Source organism: Emydura macquarii, unplaced genomic scaffold (genome assembly GCF_026122565.2).
Source record: "Emydura macquarii macquarii isolate MOO-44397 ecotype Brisbane River unplaced genomic scaffold, CSIRO-AGI_Emac_v2 contig_499, whole genome shotgun sequence".
NCBI classification, from domain to species: Eukaryota; Metazoa; Chordata; order Testudines; family Chelidae; genus Emydura; species Emydura macquarii.
Window position 1 is genome coordinate 5,278,505 of NW_027130636.1, and position 21,886 is coordinate 5,300,390.

General features: G+C 48.5%; 2 protein-coding genes across 3 annotated transcripts in view; one reads left to right on the top strand and one right to left on the bottom strand.

The window, feature by feature from the left end:
* Positions 1-1,132: 1,132 nt before the first annotated feature.
* Positions 1,133-4,330, top strand: SNORC (secondary ossification center associated regulator of chondrocyte maturation; the record flags this gene model as incomplete). Its single annotated transcript, XM_067538633.1, has 2 exons — positions 1,133-1,331; positions 4,108-4,330. Coding segments are annotated over 2 exons (309 nt in total), but the record flags the coding sequence as incomplete, so codon positions are not given.
* A 1,838-nt stretch (positions 4,331-6,168) lies between these two features.
* The window catches only part of NGEF (neuronal guanine nucleotide exchange factor), a 75,941-nt gene continuing 60,223 nt past the window's right edge, over positions 6,169-21,886 (bottom strand). The window contains exons 11-17 of one of the 2 annotated variants that reach the window (XR_010918143.1): positions 20,333-20,422; positions 18,730-18,893; positions 17,430-17,585; positions 13,664-13,743; positions 12,813-12,937; positions 10,798-10,902; positions 10,126-10,142 (exon numbers count right to left, since the gene is read on the bottom strand). Coding sequence is in view for 1 of the 2 variants with exons in the window: in XM_067538810.1 (XP_067394911.1) it covers positions 9,970-10,142; positions 10,798-10,902; positions 13,664-13,743; positions 17,430-17,585; positions 18,730-18,893; positions 20,333-20,422 (768 nt within the window). In the remaining variant the exon portion in view is untranslated. Of the gene's footprint in view, positions 10,143-10,797; positions 10,903-12,812; positions 12,938-13,663; positions 13,744-17,429; positions 17,586-18,729; positions 18,894-20,332; positions 20,423-21,886 lie in introns of both variants that reach the window. The other variant, XM_067538810.1, reaches the window with a different exon arrangement.

The following is a 21,886-nucleotide window of genomic DNA, read 5'->3' on the forward strand; positions in this document are numbered from 1 at the left end:
CATTACTACTTGTCCTGTCTTCAGTGGATGCGGAGAAAAAGTGAATCCATCCTCTTTGTAACAGCCCTTCATATATTGGAAGACTGTTATCAGGTCCCCCCTCAGTTGCCTTTTAAGACTAAACATGCCCAGTTTTTTAACTTTTCCTCGTAGGTCAGGTTTTTCTACATCTTTTATCATTTTTGTTGCTCTCCTCTGGATTTTCTCCAGTTTATCCACATCTTTCTGGAAATGTGGTGCTTGGAACTGAACATAGAACTCCAACTGAGGCCTCCCCGGTGCCAAGTAGAAAAGGACAGTCACCTCCTATGGCTTCCATACAATACTGCTGTTAATACAACCCGGAATAATATTAGCTCTTTTTGCAACTGCACCATATTACTGACTCCTGTTCAATTTGTGATCCACTACAACTCCCAGGTCCTTGTCAGCCGTACGCTCCTCTAGCCAATTATTCCCCATTTTGTAGCTGTGCATTTGATTTTTCCTTTACTACGTGAAGTACTTTGCACTTGTCTTGACTGAATTTCATCTTATGGATTTCAGACCAATTCTCCAATTTGTCATGGTTGTCTTGAATTCTAATCCCTGTTCTCCAAAGACCCTCCCTGGTATGGCAGTCTGCATGACTGAGCCCTGTTGATGGTCCTCTGCAGAGAGGGGCAAAAGAAAGTGCCCTCATTAAATGGGGCCTTTCTTGCACCTCTTGTGTAGGTGGTTTAACTAGACGTTTGGAAGGGGGATTTTTCTGCTTTTGGATCCTGGAGGCCCCAGATCCATCTGCAGGCTAGGTTGCCAGGCAGTATAGCTCACTTCCATAGGACATCAGTGTCACTGCCTTAGCTGTGTTCACGCCATAGAGAAAGGGATCCTCAGCTGCAGATATGCCAGAGCTAAGAGCCATGTAGATGGTGGTGGTGGTGGTGAAGGCTCAGCACCCCTCTCTCTCATTGAACAAACAATGACAGTCGAGGGAACCAATGGAACACGTTATCCAGCAGAGGGAATTGGTGAGACATTCAGGCTGGCCAGCTCGCAGTATAAGTGGCGTCTGAGCCCTGCAGACAGGAGCCCTTGTGAACTGTTGCCCATAGCCCAGAGGCATCGGCAGTTGATCAGGGAGTGACTGGGGTTTGTGCTTGTTCCAGCAGAGTATCCCCAAGGACCTGTCCCCACGCTGTGGGATGAGCCGCCAGAGCTGCCATCGGGAGGAGGCCCCTTTGACGCTCCCACCACAGCCCGCTTCTCAGACTCCACAGGCTTCCCCCCGTACACCTTGGAGCACGAGCCTGAAGACACCACCCACCTGCACCAGCTAGATGATGGGAACGGTATGTAGGGGTCTCCCAGGCAGCACTCTGCACCATCCTACGTGAGAACTGTCCAGCCAATGTCAGGTTAGACAGTTCCACAGCAATCACCTGCACAGCTGAGCTCTTCTGTCTGGAGCAAATGTCACTGTGGGTATGGGGAAAATCTATAACATATTGCTGAGAAGCCCCTGCTTTCAGTGTCCCATTTTCTGTGATCTCCAGGGACGGAAAATGAACACTGACCATCTAAGCCATTCTGCTCCATGCTGCTCATTTAGCACCACAGATATACATGGCACTCTCCAAAACAAAGCTGGATTCCATGCCCCAGAATCTGTTTAACCCAGTAGGTTAGCAGTGAGATGGCCTCTGACTAGAGAAGGAAATCACCTAGTCTTAATAAGGTTTCTTAAATGACTCTGGAATCTGGCTGGGTCATTGGGTCCCCTCCCATCACTTCCCACCCGCACAGGCTCTCCAATAATCTTGCCCTCACTTGCTCGTGTTTGAAACCTGCTCTGGGAAGTCTGAGCATATCCAGCACCCTCTCAAAGCCCCCTGGGTTTATATTGTGTCTTGCTGAATCTTCTGTGGTCTCCTGTTTAATGACATCTAATTTAATGACATTTAATGACACAGAATGACATCTGTGGTCATAAAAATCCAAATGAGTCTCTCCTCCCCACTAACTCATCCTATGCAAACCCCATGCGTGGCCTCCTGCACTCCTTTGCCTTGAATGTTATTTCCTAGGGGGTTGCGCCTCATGGAATTGCTGTTTACTTCTATCCCTGCTCCCTCCACGTGTCCCGGGCTGGCTTTCTTGGCCCTTCTACATGATGTTACTGCTTTTGTTGCAAGAGCTCTCTGCTGTGCAGCTCCTGTACTCTAGAAAGCGCCACCGTCTAGCTCCAGCTCCATGTTCTATCTCTGTTCACAGCATGTCTGTAAAGTTTTCCCCCCCACTACCTGTGTGTCTTCATTGTTCTCTTCCTTGCCTCTCACTCTGTGTCCCTGCTGTTCCCTTCTGTAAGTAATTCTGGGCTAGTTTGTCTGAGTGACCTTATCCAGAACACAGCTGTATCATGGGGCCAGGCAGGCACTGTTTCCATGTTAGCCCACAAGAACAATCAAAGTTCTTCCCCAGAGATTTCGAAGGCAGTGGCAGGACACTGAAGTGCTACTTTCCCAACTGGCTTCTAAAGTCTGTAGTGAGTTAACTAGGGCGATGGAGGGAGGTTTAAAATACAGCATATGTTATGGTAAATTATCATAGGAAGGGCTAAGTGGTTAGCAGTGCCCTCTGCCACTGTGCTAAAGACCTGTGCAGTGAGAATATGTTAGCTGATCAGAGACCTCCTTAATAGTGAGGGTTCCTGAGTTGCAGCAGCGTGACACAAGGGAGCTGCATTCAGGGCTCGTGTTGTGACAGCACTGCTGCCTTTGATGTCATCTGAACCTCTTGACTGGGAGAGACAGGTTTCACTGGATAGATGGTTCGGACAAAGCTACGCTGATATGTTGTGTGTCACAATGGACCAAGGAGGGTAATGATGGGAGGAGACAACAAGGCCCTGGAGTTCCCAGGGCCATGGTGATCACTGTTCTGCTGGGCCCCTCTGTGATTATGGCCCTGATCATCATCACTGTGTGCAAATGCTCTGCCTTCTGCACTTTCCCCAAGGGCAGGACCATGCCGGACACCCTGTCTGTGGCTCCAGCAGTCAGGTGGGTTTCAGGAAGGCTGCAATCTGGCTCCATGCAATTATCTCCCAGTGAACATGCACCACTGGAGCTACACAGCCCATTCACCAGCCAAGTTGCTGCACTTCCTTCAAGTCTCTACTAAACAATCAGATCCAGGCAAAACTTTAAAATGTGCTTCTCCTCCTCTCTTCCTCCCCCTCTCTGCTTCCTTTCCTCTCTGACCCCCCCGGACTTCCATCACTTACTTGTCACTGATCTAGAGCCACCGGTTTGCTGGTGGTGGCTTTTCTGCGGTTTCCAAAGGGAAGCCATGGGCAGCACCGCTGCTCCTGGGAGGCCAGCATCTGCACAGCCTGTGTCGCTCGGTTTGTTGCTGAGGTGGAGGAGGGATGGGGAAGGAGTTTTATGATTAAGGTTAATGATTAGTGTAGGTGGTCTGGTTTGATCCCATTTTTCCTTGGTCTTTGCTGGAGTTTGGAGGAGGAACGTGAATGTTTGAAACTGGCTCACCTTCCCTCCCAGCCCCAATCAACCATTGTAAACTCCCGATAGCCCTCCCTCCCTCCCAGGGCATGTGCTCTGCAACCATGTGCCTGGATCGCGGCTGTGCCGGGGTCTGGTGCAAGCCCTGGTTGCTGGATGTGCAGTGTGGCGCTGTCTGAGTGCTGTGTAATGATTGAACCCATCACTTCCACAGTTGGGCTCAGTACTGTTGTGCTGGAAACATGGGTGCATTTCCCAGGCGCATGGGGTGGTGCCCCAGGGAAGTGAGGGCTGAGTGTTGCAGGAGTGGGAGACTCAGTCTGGGTGGAGGGGAAGGGTGGAGTGTGACCTCCCTGAATACTGACTCCTGCAGCTGCGTAAGGATTAGTGGGAACAACACTGGATGTTCCTGCTTAGCCTTCCTGGTGGTGGAGCTGGGCAGTCTGGTGAGCTCTGAGTGTCCAGCATGTATCCAGGGATTGGTTGTATGTTTGTGGCTACGCTGTGTTTTTCCATGTGCCATTAGCTCGTCGTGATCTTCAGCCCTTTGTGCTGTTCTGAGCCTATCTTCCTTTCTCTCTCTCCCTTCCTCGGTCCCCTGCAGGGTCTCTCGGTCCTGGAGCCATCAGTGCCATCGTGATCGCTGCTCTCCTGGGCACATCTGTGATTGTGGCCCTGATTGTCATCAGCCTGCGCAAATTCTCTGCCTCCTGAACTCAATAAAAGCTTTTTCCTAATGTGTGTGTCTGGGCTCCAGCCTGTCTGTGTGTCTGACCACAAAGGAGCCCACTAAGGCTGCAGCTCAAGGAGGCCTTTTAACAGAGGTCTCCTGCACCACCCCTGACCTCCACGGACGTGTTACTCCCACCTTAATGGTAAGTTAGAGCCACGTGGGTTGGTGCTACAGGAGCATCTCTGGGTTGTTTGTGTTGCTCCCAGCTGCAGAATTGTTCTGATCTTTGGCTGGAATCGGCGAGATTTGTGACTCCTTAGTGCTTACACACAGCTGCTGCCCTTGCTTTCTGGAAAGAGCCGCCAGCCGCAAAGCATTCACAGCACAATATCCCTCTGACTCTGGCAGGAGCGATCCAGGGCAGTGATTGGAGGGACTCAGACAAGGGGACAGACTTCATCCGGCTGCTGAGGATTTTGCTTAATGGCTTTGTGACCCCCCCCCAGCCCACCTGTTACACTCACCCATACAAGCCACTCCCCTTCATTGTGGGGCATGAGCTTTCAGATACTCTTCCTTATGCAAGCCCTTGGTTTGCTTGCTCCTGATAAATGCTCAGTGGGCTGTGATGCAGGCACAACCATTGCTACCATTAGAGACACGCCCCACCATCCCCTCCCGACTTCTAACTATTCTGGAGACGTCCCCTTCAATGCAGCTTGAAGGGTGCTTTCCCACCCCTGGTCTCACCCAACTCTTCATACATGATCGCATCACTGGGCTGTGATACCTTCATATGCTGAAGTGGCAGACTGCTCTCTTGCTCTTGTAGTACTTCCTCCCATTTGCAATGTTGCTCTCCAGCTCCATATGGACTCTGGCAATTTTGTGCCCTCACAAGGATGGTACCTGGTTTGAGATACTCCTGGGAGAGCTCTGATCTGTAGGGGCAGGCATTCAAAGGTGGTAGCAGATCTGAATACACCCTCCAATATTTTCTATTCTCCACGAGACGTTATGAAAGGGTTCTCACGTCCACAGGTGCAAGAGAGGGTGATGACTCCTGCATAAGACCACACAAGCAATTGCCAGAGACAATGGATGTCCTGTTAGAAAGTGAGCTCTGGGAATATCCCACCAGCAACCACTCCTGCCCATCACTTAAATATTCCCACCTAATGACGTCATTCAGGGCTCTGAAAAATGTTGCGCCGTGTCACATAAATAGGCTGATCTAACCTCCATTATAGGTGTGGCTAAGTGGACTGAAGAATTTTTCTGTCAACCTCTAGCTACCACCTCTCAGAGAGGTCCATTAATGACATGGGTGGAAAACCCCTTTCGTTGACATAGGAAGCATCTACGCTACGGCTGTGGTGCCATAGCACCCTTGCTGTAGTAGACGTAACCCTAGAGAGGTGTTTTTGTACGGGAAGCGCCTAATGGCTGTGGTAGTAACCACTGGGGCAGATTGTTACCCAGCATGCTGAGGAAAGTCCGATCAGCAGCAGCTGCTATTTCCTGGGAAAGGTGTTGAGTTGCCAGCAGTAAGAACTGAAACCCTCACTCTCCAAAAATGGCACAGGATGGTCAGTGCAAGCAGCCTCAAGCATGCACCAATGCTGATGCTCTCGTTACCCAGTCTACAGGGTTACTTGTGTCTTAATGTTTCACGTGAATGATGTCAGTGGTTAAGTGGCCATCTGTCAGCTAAGAATTGTACTTTCTTAAACATAGGCCACTAAACCACTATCAGCTGCTATTAACTCGGTCATTGGTGACTGGATCCAAAACCAAACCAGAACTTGATCTGAAATGCTCAGCATGGCTGTAGGTCTTTACTTCTTCCACTCACTAAGGGTTTCATGAGTCTGGGACAGAACTAAGAAAGGAAATGGCTATGCTCTGAGAAACACAAATTTGATGGAGGAGGAAAGTGGTGATCATGGTCACAATCTGGATGAGAAAATGAAAACGCAAGCAGTGCCAGGCTTTGGAAGTTGCTGGCACAGGCAGCTGTATTTTCATCACGAGAAAAACAACAACAACACAAGTTCTTTTCGGTTCACATGGGCAGCCTGATAATGACCTGGGATTTCAAACCTGCGCTCATGTTTCACAGACAGCCCTACAGCATTAGACCACCTGAAACTGACACGTTTTGGACTGTGTGTCTGATGTGGAGGAGGTTAAAATTGTACATAGAACAAACCCAATTCAGTGGCTGAATATAATGTACCATGTGTGGCAGTTCAGAGTCCCAAAAACTACAACGTGACTGAAGCCTTGGAGTAAGTCCAGGGGTTCTGAGATGGGGCCAAGACCCCTGAAAGACTGAAAACCCCTCTCCTCCACAGAAATGAAAGTTGGCCATTGGATTATCTCAGCCTTGTAAAATTGCTTCCTCACCAAGGACAAGTAATTTTTTTAATGGGTGATTACAATATCTTCGTCTAAATGGTAAAAATCATTTTTTGTCCCAGGCAGGTATTTAGTGTTAGTGCCAGGACTAGGAAATGTCCCAAACAATTCTGGCAAGGTTGACTGAGCTGTAACATGATTGTATCTATTTGTCTTAAATACTTTTTCATAGCTAGAGCTTCCATGTTTTGGCTTTAAACTAGTTACCTGTAAACAGCTGCAGCTATAAGTTTTGGACCCTGAGCTTAAAGTCTGGTTGTACTTAGAAAAGTGACTGTACAATTGATTTGTGGTGGTTATATTTATAACATGTCTGGCTAAAATATGCTCAATTTACAAGTCAAATTGGCAATTTTTTTCCCTAATGGCCAGCCCCACAAACCCAAGCTGGACTCAATCAAGCTGAGTGCCTTCTGGCCCACAGATCATCAGTAGTAACCATACTGAGAGGTGAGCTCTGCCCTCATTGGAATACACTGGAATAAAAGACCTGTAGCATAGCCATGGCTGGCCCAGGTGGTAGGGCTAAAAGTTGCTGTGTAGACATTTGGGCTCGGGCTGGAGCCTGGCTTCTGGGGCCCTCCCCACTCAAGGGGTCTCAGGTTCCAGCCCAAACCAAACGTCTACACAGCACTGAAGCCCATGCCTGAGTCAGCTGCCCTGGGCCAGCCGCGAGTGAATTGCTGTGTAGACGTACCCACAGGCACTGGTTTAACATGACTCTCTAAGAATGTTTCCCAGGTGTAATAGAGCAGAATCTGGCCCTGTAATTTGTCAGCTCTTTCTGATGTGTCTCACTGCAGTATCTAGGGGTTGAATACAGCATTAAGATTTGCATGCACTTGAAGCTTAACAGTTCTGTGCACATGCAAGCCACAATTGAATCCCACTCACTCGCCCATGGCTGGGTTGGCTCTGCAATACTAATGACTAAATCTGCATTGCATCAAACCTGTCTACATGAGAGACAGTTACACTAAAGTACCTCGATGCACTCACACTGGTATGAAATCTGATGCAGGCACGCGGCAGTGATGTAAAGCAGGGCTTATGCAGGTAATTGACTCCATCCGTTGTTGTGTGACACCAGTGCAAGCATGTCTAATGTAGACAGGGTCTAAAACGCATGGGTGGAGTCTCTGAAAACCCACGGGGAAAGTCTATTAGCTGAGTAGGAAGGTGCTGGCTTTACAGTCATCTTTTTTACCATAACCACAGACATGATACTGCCCAATCTGAGTGAGGAGAAGGGGGTGGTAAGCAAGGCTGAAAGAGGAAGGCGCAGAGTTCAGAAGCAGCACTGAGTATCAACAAATGCCTGGAAGACTCTGCTTTACAGCATCACAGAAAGATGCTGAATAATTTAAATTCCCTGATTTATGGTCATGTAAATCAATGCTCCGGGTCAGTTGCCCTTTTCAGAGCTAACAAAGGGCCACTCAGAGGGGAGCGGGGAAAGGAGGAGAAGGGAGGGACGCTCTCTGGAATTGCTAAAAGCAGAACAGGCCAAATAGCCATTTGTTGTTTGGGTGCTTATTTGTGGTCAGTTTCCAACCACCATCAGTTCTTGGTTCCCTGCCGAAACTCTTGATGCCCTGTGTTTCATGCAATGCTCAGTTGCATCAAATGAGGAAACAATTCCCTTGTCCTTCTGGCTACTGAGGACTTTCCTATACACATGGAGGCGGCAATACTGCACATACAGTTCATGCACACAGCTGATTAACTGGGTTCACAGAGGAAGTTCAAACCCTCACATAGCTTTAGTACAATGTCCCCTAGCTCCGTGGCTGACGAGCAATTTTGCTTGAGCCCTCCTTGTTAGGGATTGGCCAACTGCTGCCAGGCTGCCTGGTGTCTGAGTGCAGCCTTCCCCTTTGGAAACACTCCGCGACCCACAGAGCTGTCTGGGAATGGAAATGGTCAGTTTTCGTTACATTTCAAATTTGAACTGACAATGGGTTGAACAAAGTCCTGCAGATTTACAAACATGCTGGGTGATGGGCTAGACTTGAAGCCTCTGGCTCTGCTGAAATATCATCCTTGTGCATTGGTTTGGCAGCTTATGTGCACACTCAGTGGCCTTAGAGTTCCTTTTACCCTATGTGCTCTCTCTCTCTCTCTCTCTCTCTCTCTCTGTGCAGTGCATTTTGGCAAAGAAACCCCACACACCGGTGCTATTGTCTTGCAGATGTTAGGGTGAAGGCCATCATGTGTTCAGCTCACTATGGGGCTCTGCCTGCTTGTGTAAGCAGGTGATGGTACCCTTCTGCCACTGTTCTGGGCTTAGAGAGAGAACCTTGGTACTCCCTGGGGGTTGAAACGAAGGCGTTCCTGTACTGGATTAAGTGCAGGAACATACTGAGTGAAGAGTTAGGGTTGCTGAAAGGCAGGGTGTGGTGCTGTTGATTTACTTTGTTAGCGCGTTTGCCTAGAATTGGGTTCAAGGACCAGCCTCTGGAGAAGAGTGGGCCAGCAACCAACAACAGGACTGGGAATCAGGCAGCAGATGTCCTGAATTCTAGTCCCAGCTCTTGCACTGTCTCCCTTGTGATTTCAGGTGAGAGAGTTTCTCTACCTCAATTTCCCTACCTTTACAGTGGAGACTTAAAGCAACCTAACTCCCAGGAGTGTCATCAAGCTTTAGAGGTTCTGTTAAGTGCTCTGACCCAGAAAAGCACTGTGCGCTCCATAAAATGAAAGCCCCCCTTGCCATTATATTAACTGCCAGGTGCCTATTGAAAGCAGTAAATAATGGCTTCAGTTGTCGTGTGTGTATACAGAACTGTGGTGTGGTGTGGCACAAACCCATTCCTCCCATGAAATCTCTCAACCAGGGGGTTAGCTAAGAGCCAGATCTGGAGTTTTCTACACAAGGTAGAACTGTCCCTGAGCCAGTTGATACTGTCCACTTACACTAGAACAGCAACTACAGCATCCCTTATATGTGATCAGCTGGTAAATTGCAGCTGTGGTGACCCTCCTTGGGTGGCTCTGGGGCAGTCTTGTCCAGCAGCGCCTTACTGCACAGGGGTGAGCACTTGGCACTCTTTGGGACTTACAGCACAACTGGCAACACGTTACACTAAATAATTCCTTCCGCTTTAGAGAAGTGGCCTCTCCTCTTCCCTGGGTGGGTCTCCAGAGGAGTTATCGGCCCTGTATAAAACCTGAGGGAAGAACTTAATAAATAGAGCGGAGTCTATTTGTTTAGGAGTGGGTGTGACCAGCAAGTGAAAAGACCAAGCCCTGTGCCCTGGCCCATAGTACCAGCACCACCATCTCATTTGCTCAGCCTGCAGCATCCGCCCTCCATCTTTCTCCATAAGCCATGGGTACTCCTTGTGCTCCAGGGCTCGGGGGGACCAGGCGTCATTGGCGATTCCTGCTGCCCAGCTTCCTCCGCTGACTGTCATCCGACTTGTGGACCCGGAAACACTCCTTTAGGTTCTGCGATCGGATCTTGGGGTTCAGAATCTCCTCCCCCATAGAGCTGGGGAACCAGCCCCTTTCCTGGTCATGAAGACGCTCCCCAAAAATCCAACCTGAGGGGGCCGAGAAAACATGGAGCAGGACAAGTCAATGGGAGCAGAACATCCAAGTGCAGAAATGAGTGAAAGTAAGTGAGTCACCAGTGAGATGCTTTCCAGGGCTTGGGTTCCATTCCTGCCCCAAGACAAGCTGATGGCTTAGAGGATATAGGAAAGGGTTAGAAACCAAGAAAAGCCTGGCTCTAATCCCTTCTGAGCCACTGACTCATCGCAGAACAAGTCACCTGACCTTGTAGCCTAGTTGCAAAACTGGCTAAATAGAGACCCTGAGTGAAAAGCAGACACCATATCTTAGCTAAGACTTCCTGGCTACATCAGTACAGAAACCAAGGGCTGCCTCTAGTGTAGAGACAGGACATAGCTGCACTTCTCAGCCAGAAGAGGAAGTGCAAGGTAAAGGAATGAGGGCCTTAGCTGGTGTTCACAGCCCCAGAGACGGTGCTGCTCTGCTGTTGCCTACAGGGTCACTGTTCCTAGGGGTCTGTCCTCTGAGGCTGGTGTCCCATGAGGTGCAGTGAGTATCAAACCTTCAGGGACGCCCAAGTTGTCAAGCAAGGGCAATGTGCCTGTGTGCTTAGAAGCAGCCTGTCTAATGTATCTCCCTTGGGATGAATGATTGTCAGGGTGCCCGGAGCCCCATCACTCTTACCATCATCCGTCTTGTCCAGGATGTTGAGAACATCTGCCAGCTCCAGGGACAGCTCGTCGGGTTGCTGAGCCACGTACGGATGGACGCACTGCACCTGGGGGCAATCTGACAGTGGGACGGGAGAGAGCAGAACAAGGTGACACAGCTGCACCAGAGCCCTGTGACTCCAGTACAGTATAAAATGGCTTGGCAGTTTATGTTGGTATAACTACATCACTCAGGTGGGGAAAATCCAGCACCCTCGGGGAGGTGGGTTACCTCCGCCAACGGCAGAAGCACTCCTGTACATCAGTGCCGCTGTGCCCCTGCAGTCTTTTAAATTTAGACAAACCCTTAGACAGGGCAAGATGGGGGAAGAGGCTTCCAAGGTACCAGCACAAAATGTTGCATTAGAAATGGAGCACGTAAATGTAGAAACAGGTATTTCTGTACTGTACTATCCCTGCTTCCCTGATGGCTCCCAGGGTGCTCTCTCCACCTAGCACGGGGTGGGTGACATGCCTGCTGCTTGGAGCTACAGGGCTGGGACTGCTGGAAAGTCTGGGCTGTTCTGGGTGGCGTTTTGACCTGGGAAGGCTGCTGGAGGCGTGCTGGCTGCGGCGCGATAAAGGGCTCGGTGAGAAGGTGCGGCAGCCCTGGCTCAGAATGTTAACTGCGGTGTGGGGAAGGCCGGGATGACTCCAGGAAGCTGGCCCATAGCTCCATGGCAGCCAATCACCATGAGGATCTAGGCCTTAGCAGCAAAAGACACTGGCCCCAGGCAGAGTGGGCACCTTTTTGGTGCGTGCTGTTTTACCGCCTTGGCGTGCTCACACTGGAGATAACAGGCTTCTCTTGTGGCAGCCGGCACTGTCCAGACTGGGAGTGGCTCCCATGCATTTGCTCATGGGCTGTGCATGAGAGAGGCATCAGAGGGAAGCCCTGCAAAGGCACAACGGCGAGCAAGGACAAGGGGGAGCTGATGCACGACCTGACGAACTGCTTCCAGAGGGAAGGGATTGTCTTAACCCCCAGTGCCAGGAGTGATGTTGAAGCGGAGGGGAGAAGGAGCCATGTCAGAGCCACCTGAGAAGAGCACTAAAGGGGTGAGCAGGCTGGAGGAGAAAAGGCACCTTTATGGTGGTGTGGCCGGGCTGCTCAAGGGGCATGAATGAGATGACTGCTTCCTCAAACTATGGTTAGCCCTCATTTTGGGCAGCACTCACAGAGTGCCCTATGTCTCCCAACCACAAGGCAGCACCAATCCCTGCCCCAATTGGCTCATGGCCTAAAGCCTGAGCAGGGAATGAGCTCCATACGCACAATGGCCAAGGAGGTCTTATGCCCTGTTCCCCCATGAGTGATCGAGCTGGTCCCTCTTGGTCAGTGAGTTCCCATCGGTGTCTGGCAGAGGGGGGCCTGCGGGAGGGACTGATCGTGCCGAGGGTTGGGCCTTTTGGCTGAGCACAGGCCAGGCATTCTATGGAGAAGAGGCACAGAGATGGCCGAGAGAGTTGAACTCAGGTGGGTGAGGCAGGCAGCACTGGGGGAGGCAGCTGGGGTGGGTGCCACACAGAAGGAGGCAAGGGTAGACACGGACAGAATGGTGAGTTACACTGAGCGCTCACAGCTGTGAGGAGAAGCTTGGACATGAGGCGGGGGAGGAGGGTGAGGATGACAAGGGAGGATGATCTTGGTTGTAGCAATGTCTTGCGCACCGGAGCAGACAAGGTGGGTATTGCAGAGGCCAATGTGGAGGAGGGTGCAGCAATCAAAGTAGGAAACGAGGACCTGGAGGAGAATTAGCTGCAAAGCCAGAGAAATGGCCAGGTCTTAGATGCTGAGGAGGAGGTGGAGGTCACAAGAAGACGGTCTGGAAGCTGCTTGGAGTGGTGGGACAAGGGCAGAGTCACAGACAAACCCCTAGTTACAGGCTTGAGGATTGGCGCTGCTGATGGTGTTGGCAGTGACGGAGAGGAGAGGTGAGGACTTGGGAATGAAGATGAAGGGCCCTGCTTTAGACACATGACGCTTACGTTGTCAGAGAGACAGATGAAGATGTGGGATCATGGATGGACGCAGGCCAGGCATGAAGAGGGAGATGCGTCAATGTGTAGAGATGATTGCTGAGGTGGTGAGTGGAGGAAATGAGCCCAAGAGGCTGTAGAGAGAGAAGAGGGGGAATTCAGTACATGGTTCTGTGAAACCCCCCAGAGTGGGACAGAGAAGAACCAGGAGCGGATGCTGTCATGGAAGCCCAGTGTAGACAAGATGTCAAAGAGGAGAGCGTGAACAACAGTGCCAAAAAGAACAGTGCGGTGTCGAGAGGTAAAGATAGTGCTGGAGATCCAGTCAGGAACAGACTGCACTGGAACAAATGTTTTGGTGCCTTGTCTACACGAGACTTTACAGTTGTGTTAATGCTTCTAACTAAAAATGTAAGTGTAGATATACTCTGAGCAAATGGGAGGCAGTGTGCAGGAAGGTGGTAGTTTTAGACTTAAAGGTCTTCATGTCTAGTGTGATGTGGTGAGAGTGGTTTGGTGGAGTGAAGGAAGGCAGGAGAAGGGGTGAGAGGGAGAAAGGATGGGGTCACTGGGGCCAGGGGAGGGGTTGGAGATGGAGAACGGGAGAAATCTCAATGCCAGGCACAAAGAAGAAAGAGGAGGAATTTGGAGGAGAGCCTGGCTGATCTTATCCATCTCACTCAGAGAGCTGGCAAGATCCTGTGGTGGAGGGAGGCCTTGAGGGACACAATATCAGCTGCAGCATTTGCTCTGTGACCAGCATTTCAGATGGCCCAGGCTGTGATCTAAGAAGAAGAGCGGGACACACCATGAAGTAAAGGACCATCCCTCTCTCCCTCCATCTCCGCCGCATCTCTTACCCATGAGTCTGGATGTGAATGAAACGAACTTGGTTCTCCGATTTGGGGCCAGTGAGATCATCCAGCGCTTCATTTCACTTCTGTGAGCAGAGAGAAACAGCACAGCTGTGAGGGTGAGAGAGTTTGGCTAGGGCACAGTGACACGCTCCCAGCTTTCCCTTTTTGACAGCTCCAATTTTTCCCTTTCTCTGCTAGACAGACACCCACTCTCTGGGCAGCTGGGACACAGTGAGGGTGTCTCAGTGGTGGCTGTACAAACAGCCATTTAAAGGTCAACCTGGTCAATATCAGTAAATGGGGGGAGACCTGAATGATCCCCCCTCTGTCTCTGCATTTTGCTTGACTGTTTCTACTAGGATAGTGTAGAATCTATACTGGTCCCTGCACAGATGACTTCTGCAGTAGCAATAGCTATGGGCAATTGCATGGACAGTCACTGAATTGACCGGCTAGATCTAGTCCAGTTCTCATCCCAGGCTGCTGACCTGGGGTCACATCAGGTGTAACATACTCAGCTCTCTACTTCACTTTCCAGCCATTTTTCTTTCCCTACAGGGTGTCCTCCTGGAGCTCTAAATACCCCTTATTTTTTATCTTTCAGTCCTTCAGACCTTGTGTTGCTGCTGCCACCCTCCCACCTGAGTGGACTGGCTTTCCATCACTCCTCTTTCAACCGGCTGTTGGGGACATGAAAGTGCACACCCTTTCCCCAAGGGCTCAGACTACTTGAGGAACTCTTGGCTTCCCATTCAGCCCCTCCATTCCCAGACTCACTGAGCAGGTTTGTTCCCTCTTCTTTTCCTCACTTGCAGCCAGTGAGCAGAAGGGATTGCCTCTGTGCTTTCTCTCCTTCCTGCCAATTGTCGGAGCTCTTCCCTCCCTGGCATGCTCTTCCCTGTCTTTTTCCATTCTCTGTCTCTATTCTGTGTTCCCTCTTCAACTCTGGGCCTTCTCTGCCCCTTCTTTGATACCTTCCCTTTCTCTCACCTTCTGCTCCGTTACTTTGACTCTTCTGATTCCCCTATTAGAGTAGTTTCCCTGCTCCTTTTCTGTGGCTGCCTCTCCTGCTGCCTGCTTGCAACACACACACCCCTCTTGCCTGTCAAGCGTCACTCATCTGTGTGACACTCTGGCATTTTCCCTGAGTCGTCTTCTCCCACACACTGGTTAGAATGTCTCACACAAGCTGAACTAGTGACTCTCTGCAACAATCCATGCTGAAGGGGCAGGCAAACCAAGTCATGCTGCAGGGGCCTTGCGTGCCAGAGGCCTCCATCTACCACCTCTTTCCCACTGCAGGGGTACTGTGCAATCCAGCCTTGTCCTCACACTGGCTCTTCCAGCAGCCTGCACCAGCCACTCCCTCCTCTGTGTGGTGCCCTCCTCACCCTCCCTGTCAGTCAGTACCCTATCCCCTTCCACCACTCACAAACTGCTGTGGTCTGACTTCTGCATCTCTTCCACTGCTGAGTTCTTCCCTCACCCCTGCCTTTCCTCCCACCCCCAGCCAAGGAGTGTCCTATCCCACTGAGCCACAGACAACCAGCAGGCAAAGATGGCAGCAAATTCCACACAGACCTGTCCTTGTTCCACTGAACTCCCCCAGGGCACTTGCCACTGGAAGAGCTACATAGAACTTGGCAGCTCAGCTTTGAGACTAACGAGTTACCATTTGGATCATCCGCGTTCTGTACGGAGATCAAAGGGATATCGTTTCACTGTGTGCTCAAACCGAGCAAAGCAGCGAAAAAGAAAAACACTGGGGCCAGTGTGGCCTGGGACATTTCAAGCTCTGTCTAAAGGGTAAGTGTGCCCTCTTGCTCATCTACACGGACAACTGCGTGGTCTTACTAGTGAACTAGGCAATCATGAAATCATCTGTTCCCAAAGCTGCTGTGTTGGTATGTTTCAAGGACAAATTTTATTAGTTCATTTACCCACTATCTTTACATGATATTAACTGTGCTAGCTTGGACAACCACAAGAGGCGGCACAGCACAACTAGATTACCGGCTATAGGGCACTATTAGTAAATGTAAAATACATTAACATAACGTTATGGCTGACATTTTGCATACGTAAAAGAGGAAATTCCAAGTTCTCATTCCCACAGCAGCCCTCGCGCCGCTGCCCTTGCTCAACTCCCCTGTACGTAGGCAGAATCTGCATTATTGCATATGGTTTTAACTTTATGCTGGGCATAAAAGCTACAGGTGTAGGGAGAGGTCAGAAATTTAAATTTCCTGGCTTCTGTGGATTTGAAATCTGAACTATAACTAAACATTAATCTAAAACCTTGCATTTAATTAAACTGAAGTTTTTAGGGAAAAACCTACTGTCAAAAACATAAAGGAAAGGTGCTGATTGGAACGTGTGATCACCTATATCTGTAGGTCATGTTTGAATGTCTGACCTAAAGAGCCCAGGTAATATTGTGAGGAAATGCATTGACTAGGAACTTAGAAGCTGACAAGTTCAATTATAGTAACTGAAATAATGCTGAGACTGGCCTTTTCCACAGAGGTATAAGTGACTGAAAATAGGAGCTCATTATGCTAGTGCTTCTCTGCCAAAGCATACTGTAATCAGTACAAGGCAAGCTGTGATAAGAAAGGGTTGCCTTTGCTTATTTGTGGTGTATAGCTTTCAGGTGCCCAATGCCCCCATTTCCAGGTACAGGAAATCTATTAATCACCCTGGAGTAGCAAAGTTTGCAGGGGTGAGAGAAATCACAGTGCATGCTACTCTCTCATCATGCTGATCCTGCAATGAGTGTGTGGGCAGCTTGCTGCAGGACCGAAGCCATGGTTGAAAATCTGTTTCAATTACTGTTCAATGGCAAGGTTTTTAGACTCCAGTCTCCGCTTCTGCTTCCCCAATTTCAGGGTGCAAATGTCATGTAAACATGTAAATACTGGATATGGGGACACACCTGTAATACTTGGGCCTGCAAAAACTGTGGGTGCAGTGAGAGACTAGACTGAGGTCATTGTGAAAATCAGACGCCAGACATCTAAAACAATCAGCCCAATGTTAGTAGTGTTGAATCATTTGCCCAGTCTGAGCTTGTTGGATCTTGAAGTGAAAACCACAGAGTGAGACAGAAAACGGTATCCAGGGAGAATTCAGCGCAGTGGAATTCAAGGCCACTGAGCAACACGAGGGCTGCCATCAGGACTGGAGCCAGCTATAGAAGAGTGTTAGACACTCATGAACAGAACTGGATCTCCTGCCTTTATCTTTACACTAACTGCTCCATATCCCAGGGACTCGGGGGGCACCTGTGCACCACTGGAGGATAAGTTACAGGCAAAGCTAGATTATAAAGTGGTTTGAATCCAAGTGATCCACATCAAGCTGTGCTTGTATAAATGTACGGCATGTGTACTGCTAATTTCAATTATGCTCTGGATGTAAGTGTGTTGAGAGATTTGCAAACCAGACATATAATTTTCTTTTGAACCTTAATTGACTCTTGAGCTACCTAGAAATCAGTATGTTACACAAGGATGCCACAAATACACTTGCACAGGAAGGAAACTCATCTAGTTTGATATCACATCCTCCCAGAAGGCTCTATCTTCATTAAGAAATTACATCAGGATGTGCACTGGGTGGGGTCGGCCCGGTTGGTACAGCAGGGGATCCCCACAGCTAGGAATTCAGTCAGACCAGCGGGTGACACTGGCAGGTTGGACACTGCACTCATGAGCGTGCAGGGGAACAGCAAGGCAGGTCGCTACTGGGATGACAGTTTCATACTCACTGTGATGATGCCTTCAGCATGTAGCTGACTTCCCGATCATCAGCATTCTCCAGAAGCCTCAGAATGAAGACATTGGCCAAACTCTGTCCCTGGTCTTCTAATTCCTCTACCCGGAGAAGCCCCCGTGGTGCTGAGTCAAACACCTGGTACTTGTCGCTGGGAGAGGTAAGCAAAGGGATCAGAAAAGCTCATCAGTCACTCTGGGAGAGGTCTCGCTTTAACAATACAAAATTGTGAGAGAGGCACGATACAGAGAGCAAATTCTTGGCTGGTATGGGGAAGACACCATATAGTGTGAGGATGGATGGTTTGGTGGCTAAAGCACAAGACTTAAAATCAAGAGACCTAGGTTCTATTCCTTGGCTCTGCCACAAACTTTGTGTGATCATGGGCAAGTTACTTAAACTGTGTCTTAGTTTCCATCTGTAAAATGGAGATAATGCTTTCTCCCAAGAGGGCTGAGATGAGAGGTTTACATCACTAATATTTGTAAAATGCTTCCATGTTCTTGGATGGAAAGTGCTATGCAAGCAAAGTAGTAATGGGCCCCTGACAATATGACAACATGTGTATTAGAAATGCTTTACTAGGTAGATAGAATCCTTACCAATCAATCTTTTTAATGTCAAAAGGAACTTTCTGTTCTCTGGCATCTATTTTGTGTTGTAATATTTCCCTAGTCATAAATTCCGTGTTCCTAGCTGAGGTGTCTTTCTCTCCCCAGATGGTGTGCACTGTACTAGATACAATCACTTACCTCACGCATTGGTTTACACACCTCCCTGCTGATCAAAGTCTCCTAGTCCATCAGGCAGAAAATACTGTACTAGAGGTTTAACTTGCTCAATCTATAATATTCTTTAGACTGATGATCAGCCAGGAGTCACATTATGCTAGCAAGCCAAACATACTAGAGTCAGATCTTTAGCTGATGTAGGTCAGTGTAGCATCACGGAAGTCAATGGAGCTCTGCTGATTTACATCAGTGGAGATCTGGCCTGAAATTTGTAGAAAGTAACACGAAGTTCAAACTGCCCTGTGTATGGGCATGCAGTCAATCAACATCCAGAGTTCGCAGAACAGGCTGTGTAAATATTCAGACAAAGGAGAGCTCTTCAGATAGCCTCTCTGGAAAGGATATCTGTGATACAGGACTCTGTGTACTGTCATATTTCAGACATAATCTGGTCAATTATAGGACAAGAATCCATGCACAATTTAAGCAAGGGCTGGTTGGATGAGCCCAGGGGGAGGTGTGCTTATAACACACGTCCAGGCATTGTCCACATCCCAAACTCACCCAGGAATCTGCCTGCAGAGTACCAGCAGGTCGTTGAAAAGGAACAAGTAGATTTCTCTAAAGAGTTTCTTGGTGCGGAGCGTGCGCGATGTCTTTGGGCCATTCATTTGCTGCAACTCCCCTTGCTTTAACAGCCAACGGGAGTGAGAGATGATGGGCACAGACTGCATGGAAGAGAAAGACAGCAAAGATTAGAAGAGCAGGAACTGGCAAGAACTGAACTGGTTTTTAAGATGCCTCTTGATACGTTTAAGAACAGGATTTCGTGATGGGGTTGGCTACGATAGCAGAGGACTGGACTCGACAACTCAAGTGATCCCTTCCAGTCTTATGTAACCCTTACAGGATAAGTAATGCATACTCCTTACTTCACTCTTACAACACGAGAAATGCAGATGCATCTCAGAGTAGTGAGGGGGAGGAACAGGGACTTATTACATTGTCACTACAAGACCTATGCAGGGAGGAGAGTTATGCATGGTTCCAGGAACAGGGGATGCAGCCTTAGCACTGGAAGTGCTGGCACCCAGGCAGTGTGGAGAAAGAGAAAGCAGAGAGAAAGTGCGGGGATGGGGGAGTGGGGACTGTGGGAGACCGGGTGGGGGGTGTTGGGGAGAAAGAGGCACAGGAGTCGGGGGGCAGCAGCATAGGAAAGGAGCCAGAGGATTGGCTGGGGAGTGGATAGAAGTAAAGGAGAGGGGAGACAGGAACTGGGTAGAGTAGATAGGAGCAGAGGGTGACAAGCTATAGGCAGAGGGGCAGAAGGGTTTATAACCACTCGAGTACACTGCCCGACAGAACCTGGAATTAAGCCCACGAGTCCTGAGTCTCTACATTCCCTTGCTGTCAGCAAATAGCTGTGAAATCCACTGGCCAAGTATCTCCTTCCCCTACTCCCCTAGCGATCTGTCCAAATAGAAGACAACAGTTGATTACTTCTTCTAGTTACTCCATTAGATCAAGTGGTAAAGGTCTGTGCTGTGGATGGGAAGGCCCAGACCCTGCTGATGTCCCACGTTGGGGGGGAGAGGGGGTCAATATAGTTCCATGGGATGGAATTTCTCTTTAGGTGATTTTTAAAACCTTAAGAAATTTCGTTTAAAATTGGGTTAAAAGGCAGGCACTATGGTGACAAAGTCGAACACTACATAGTTAGGAAATGCCAGAACTAAGGTTGCCTGTGCAGCTTTGATTCAGTCCTTCTGTGTGTATGCATTATGATACTGTCTTAAATTACATGATCACATACTACTTTTTCCACAGGACCCCTGCCTCATTCAGCACACAGGATCGACCTGCCCTTGGGTTGGGTAGTGAATGAGGCTGTTGTCTGCAGGGCCCACACCTCCTTTGTGGCAGAAGTTGGAAAGTGTGTCTTGGATTAGGCAGGGGATAGCCAGAAGAGAGTGGATGGTCTCATGGTTAAGACAGATGAATGGTGTGCTGGATTCTGTCCCTGCCCCTGCCACAGAGTCATTATTTGATGCTGAGCAAGTCACAAACCAAAATGATAACTGGTCACTGTTCTTCATCTTCTGGGTATCTGCAACACCCCGATATTATCTGTGCTATCTCCACAGGGGTTACCAGTCTGTACTTATACCTTGATCTTAAACTCTAATTTCTTCTGGATGCTAATCATCTGCTCCGTTCGGCTCATCTTCCTGACGCCTTCGTTACATGCCTTCACCACCTGGGAAAAGAGAACAATCCAAAGGTCTGACTCCAAACTGAAGTCTACTCAATGTTGTAGCATTCTCCTCCCATGGATTACCTGGTAAGTGTTGGGGAATCACAAGACCTTTCTACACAAGTGAGCGCCATAGTGTAAGTATTATAATAATGTACAAAAGGAGATACTAACTGGCAATCTTGTTAGCAGGCTTTTTTAATTTCAGAAAACTTTCATATAGAACAACAACAAAATGTTTACATATTACAAAAGTGAAACAGTAACATTAAAGAGCCAATCCAGCTTCCACAGGAAAAGTTTTTCCATTGAGTTCAAAGGGAGTTGGATTGGGCCCTAAAAGAATACAAAAGATTGATAAAATTCTTCATCTATATAGGTTTCTTTAAATGCATAATGCTGAGGTGCAGTTAACATGCAGTTCTGTAAAAATCTTTGTTCTTAGCCGAATGTCCATCAATTATGGAAGTAAGACACCAAATGAGGCATACACAGAAAAAGATCATCCTGTATGCAGATTCTTAGTGTCAAGTATTGCTATACAGAATTGTTGGTGTAAATTGGCTATAACTGAACAGACTAATAAATATTGATCCGTCTTTGGTGCTGTCCAGCTAATTCTTTTCACCACCACTAAATTCACTTACAGATGAAGAAAAAGATCTATTAGGAAAGATTTATATTTAGGGCTCAGATGGCACTTATCTAATCTATATTCAGATATTGACTCCATTGTTATGCCAATATTCTGGTCTCTAGCAGGTACAACAGCTATAATCAAACTATATTTCCCAAAATGCTCAAATCACCTCTCTTCTTCCTGTACATTCAATCCAAAAAGTACACCTGCAGTACTAGCTTCATATGGAGGAGAAGGAAGGCAAGGATTAGTTTCATAAGATATTGTCACTTCTCTGTCAAGAAGTAGCAAATGTGGGGGACTGCCCTGAAGCTTCCCGTTGAAGAGAAATCAGCAATGCAGAAGTCTTTATATTCTTAGAGCAACATGTTTGTTTAACTGGAACAGATGTGGTCACAAACCAGCTTGCAGACAATGCTCTCTTCCAGGGATCTCAGCCCAAACACTACTGCCCTGTTCACAGGGAGCAACTCTGTCTCAAGAAAAGAGAGAGGAAGGTGGAGAGCAAACCCCCGCGAAGCTTGCCACAGCTGCCCCATAGGAAATTCATCAGAAAACCAACAACAAAAAACTTGCTCACATAGTAAACAAAGAACTTGTATAATTATGTATAAGAACACCATCTGGTGTGCTCGGCCATAACAATACATACCAAATCACAGATAAAGGAGGTTTAGCCTTACACCACAACTTAAAAATGTGCAAGTGGGCCACTGCGCTACAGGGATTTGTAAGATGGACCAAGTCAGACAGTCATTGACACAGGTACAGCAATGATCATCTGTGTTCATGGTGAACTTAACCATCCTTGTAGACTTCTGAGCAAC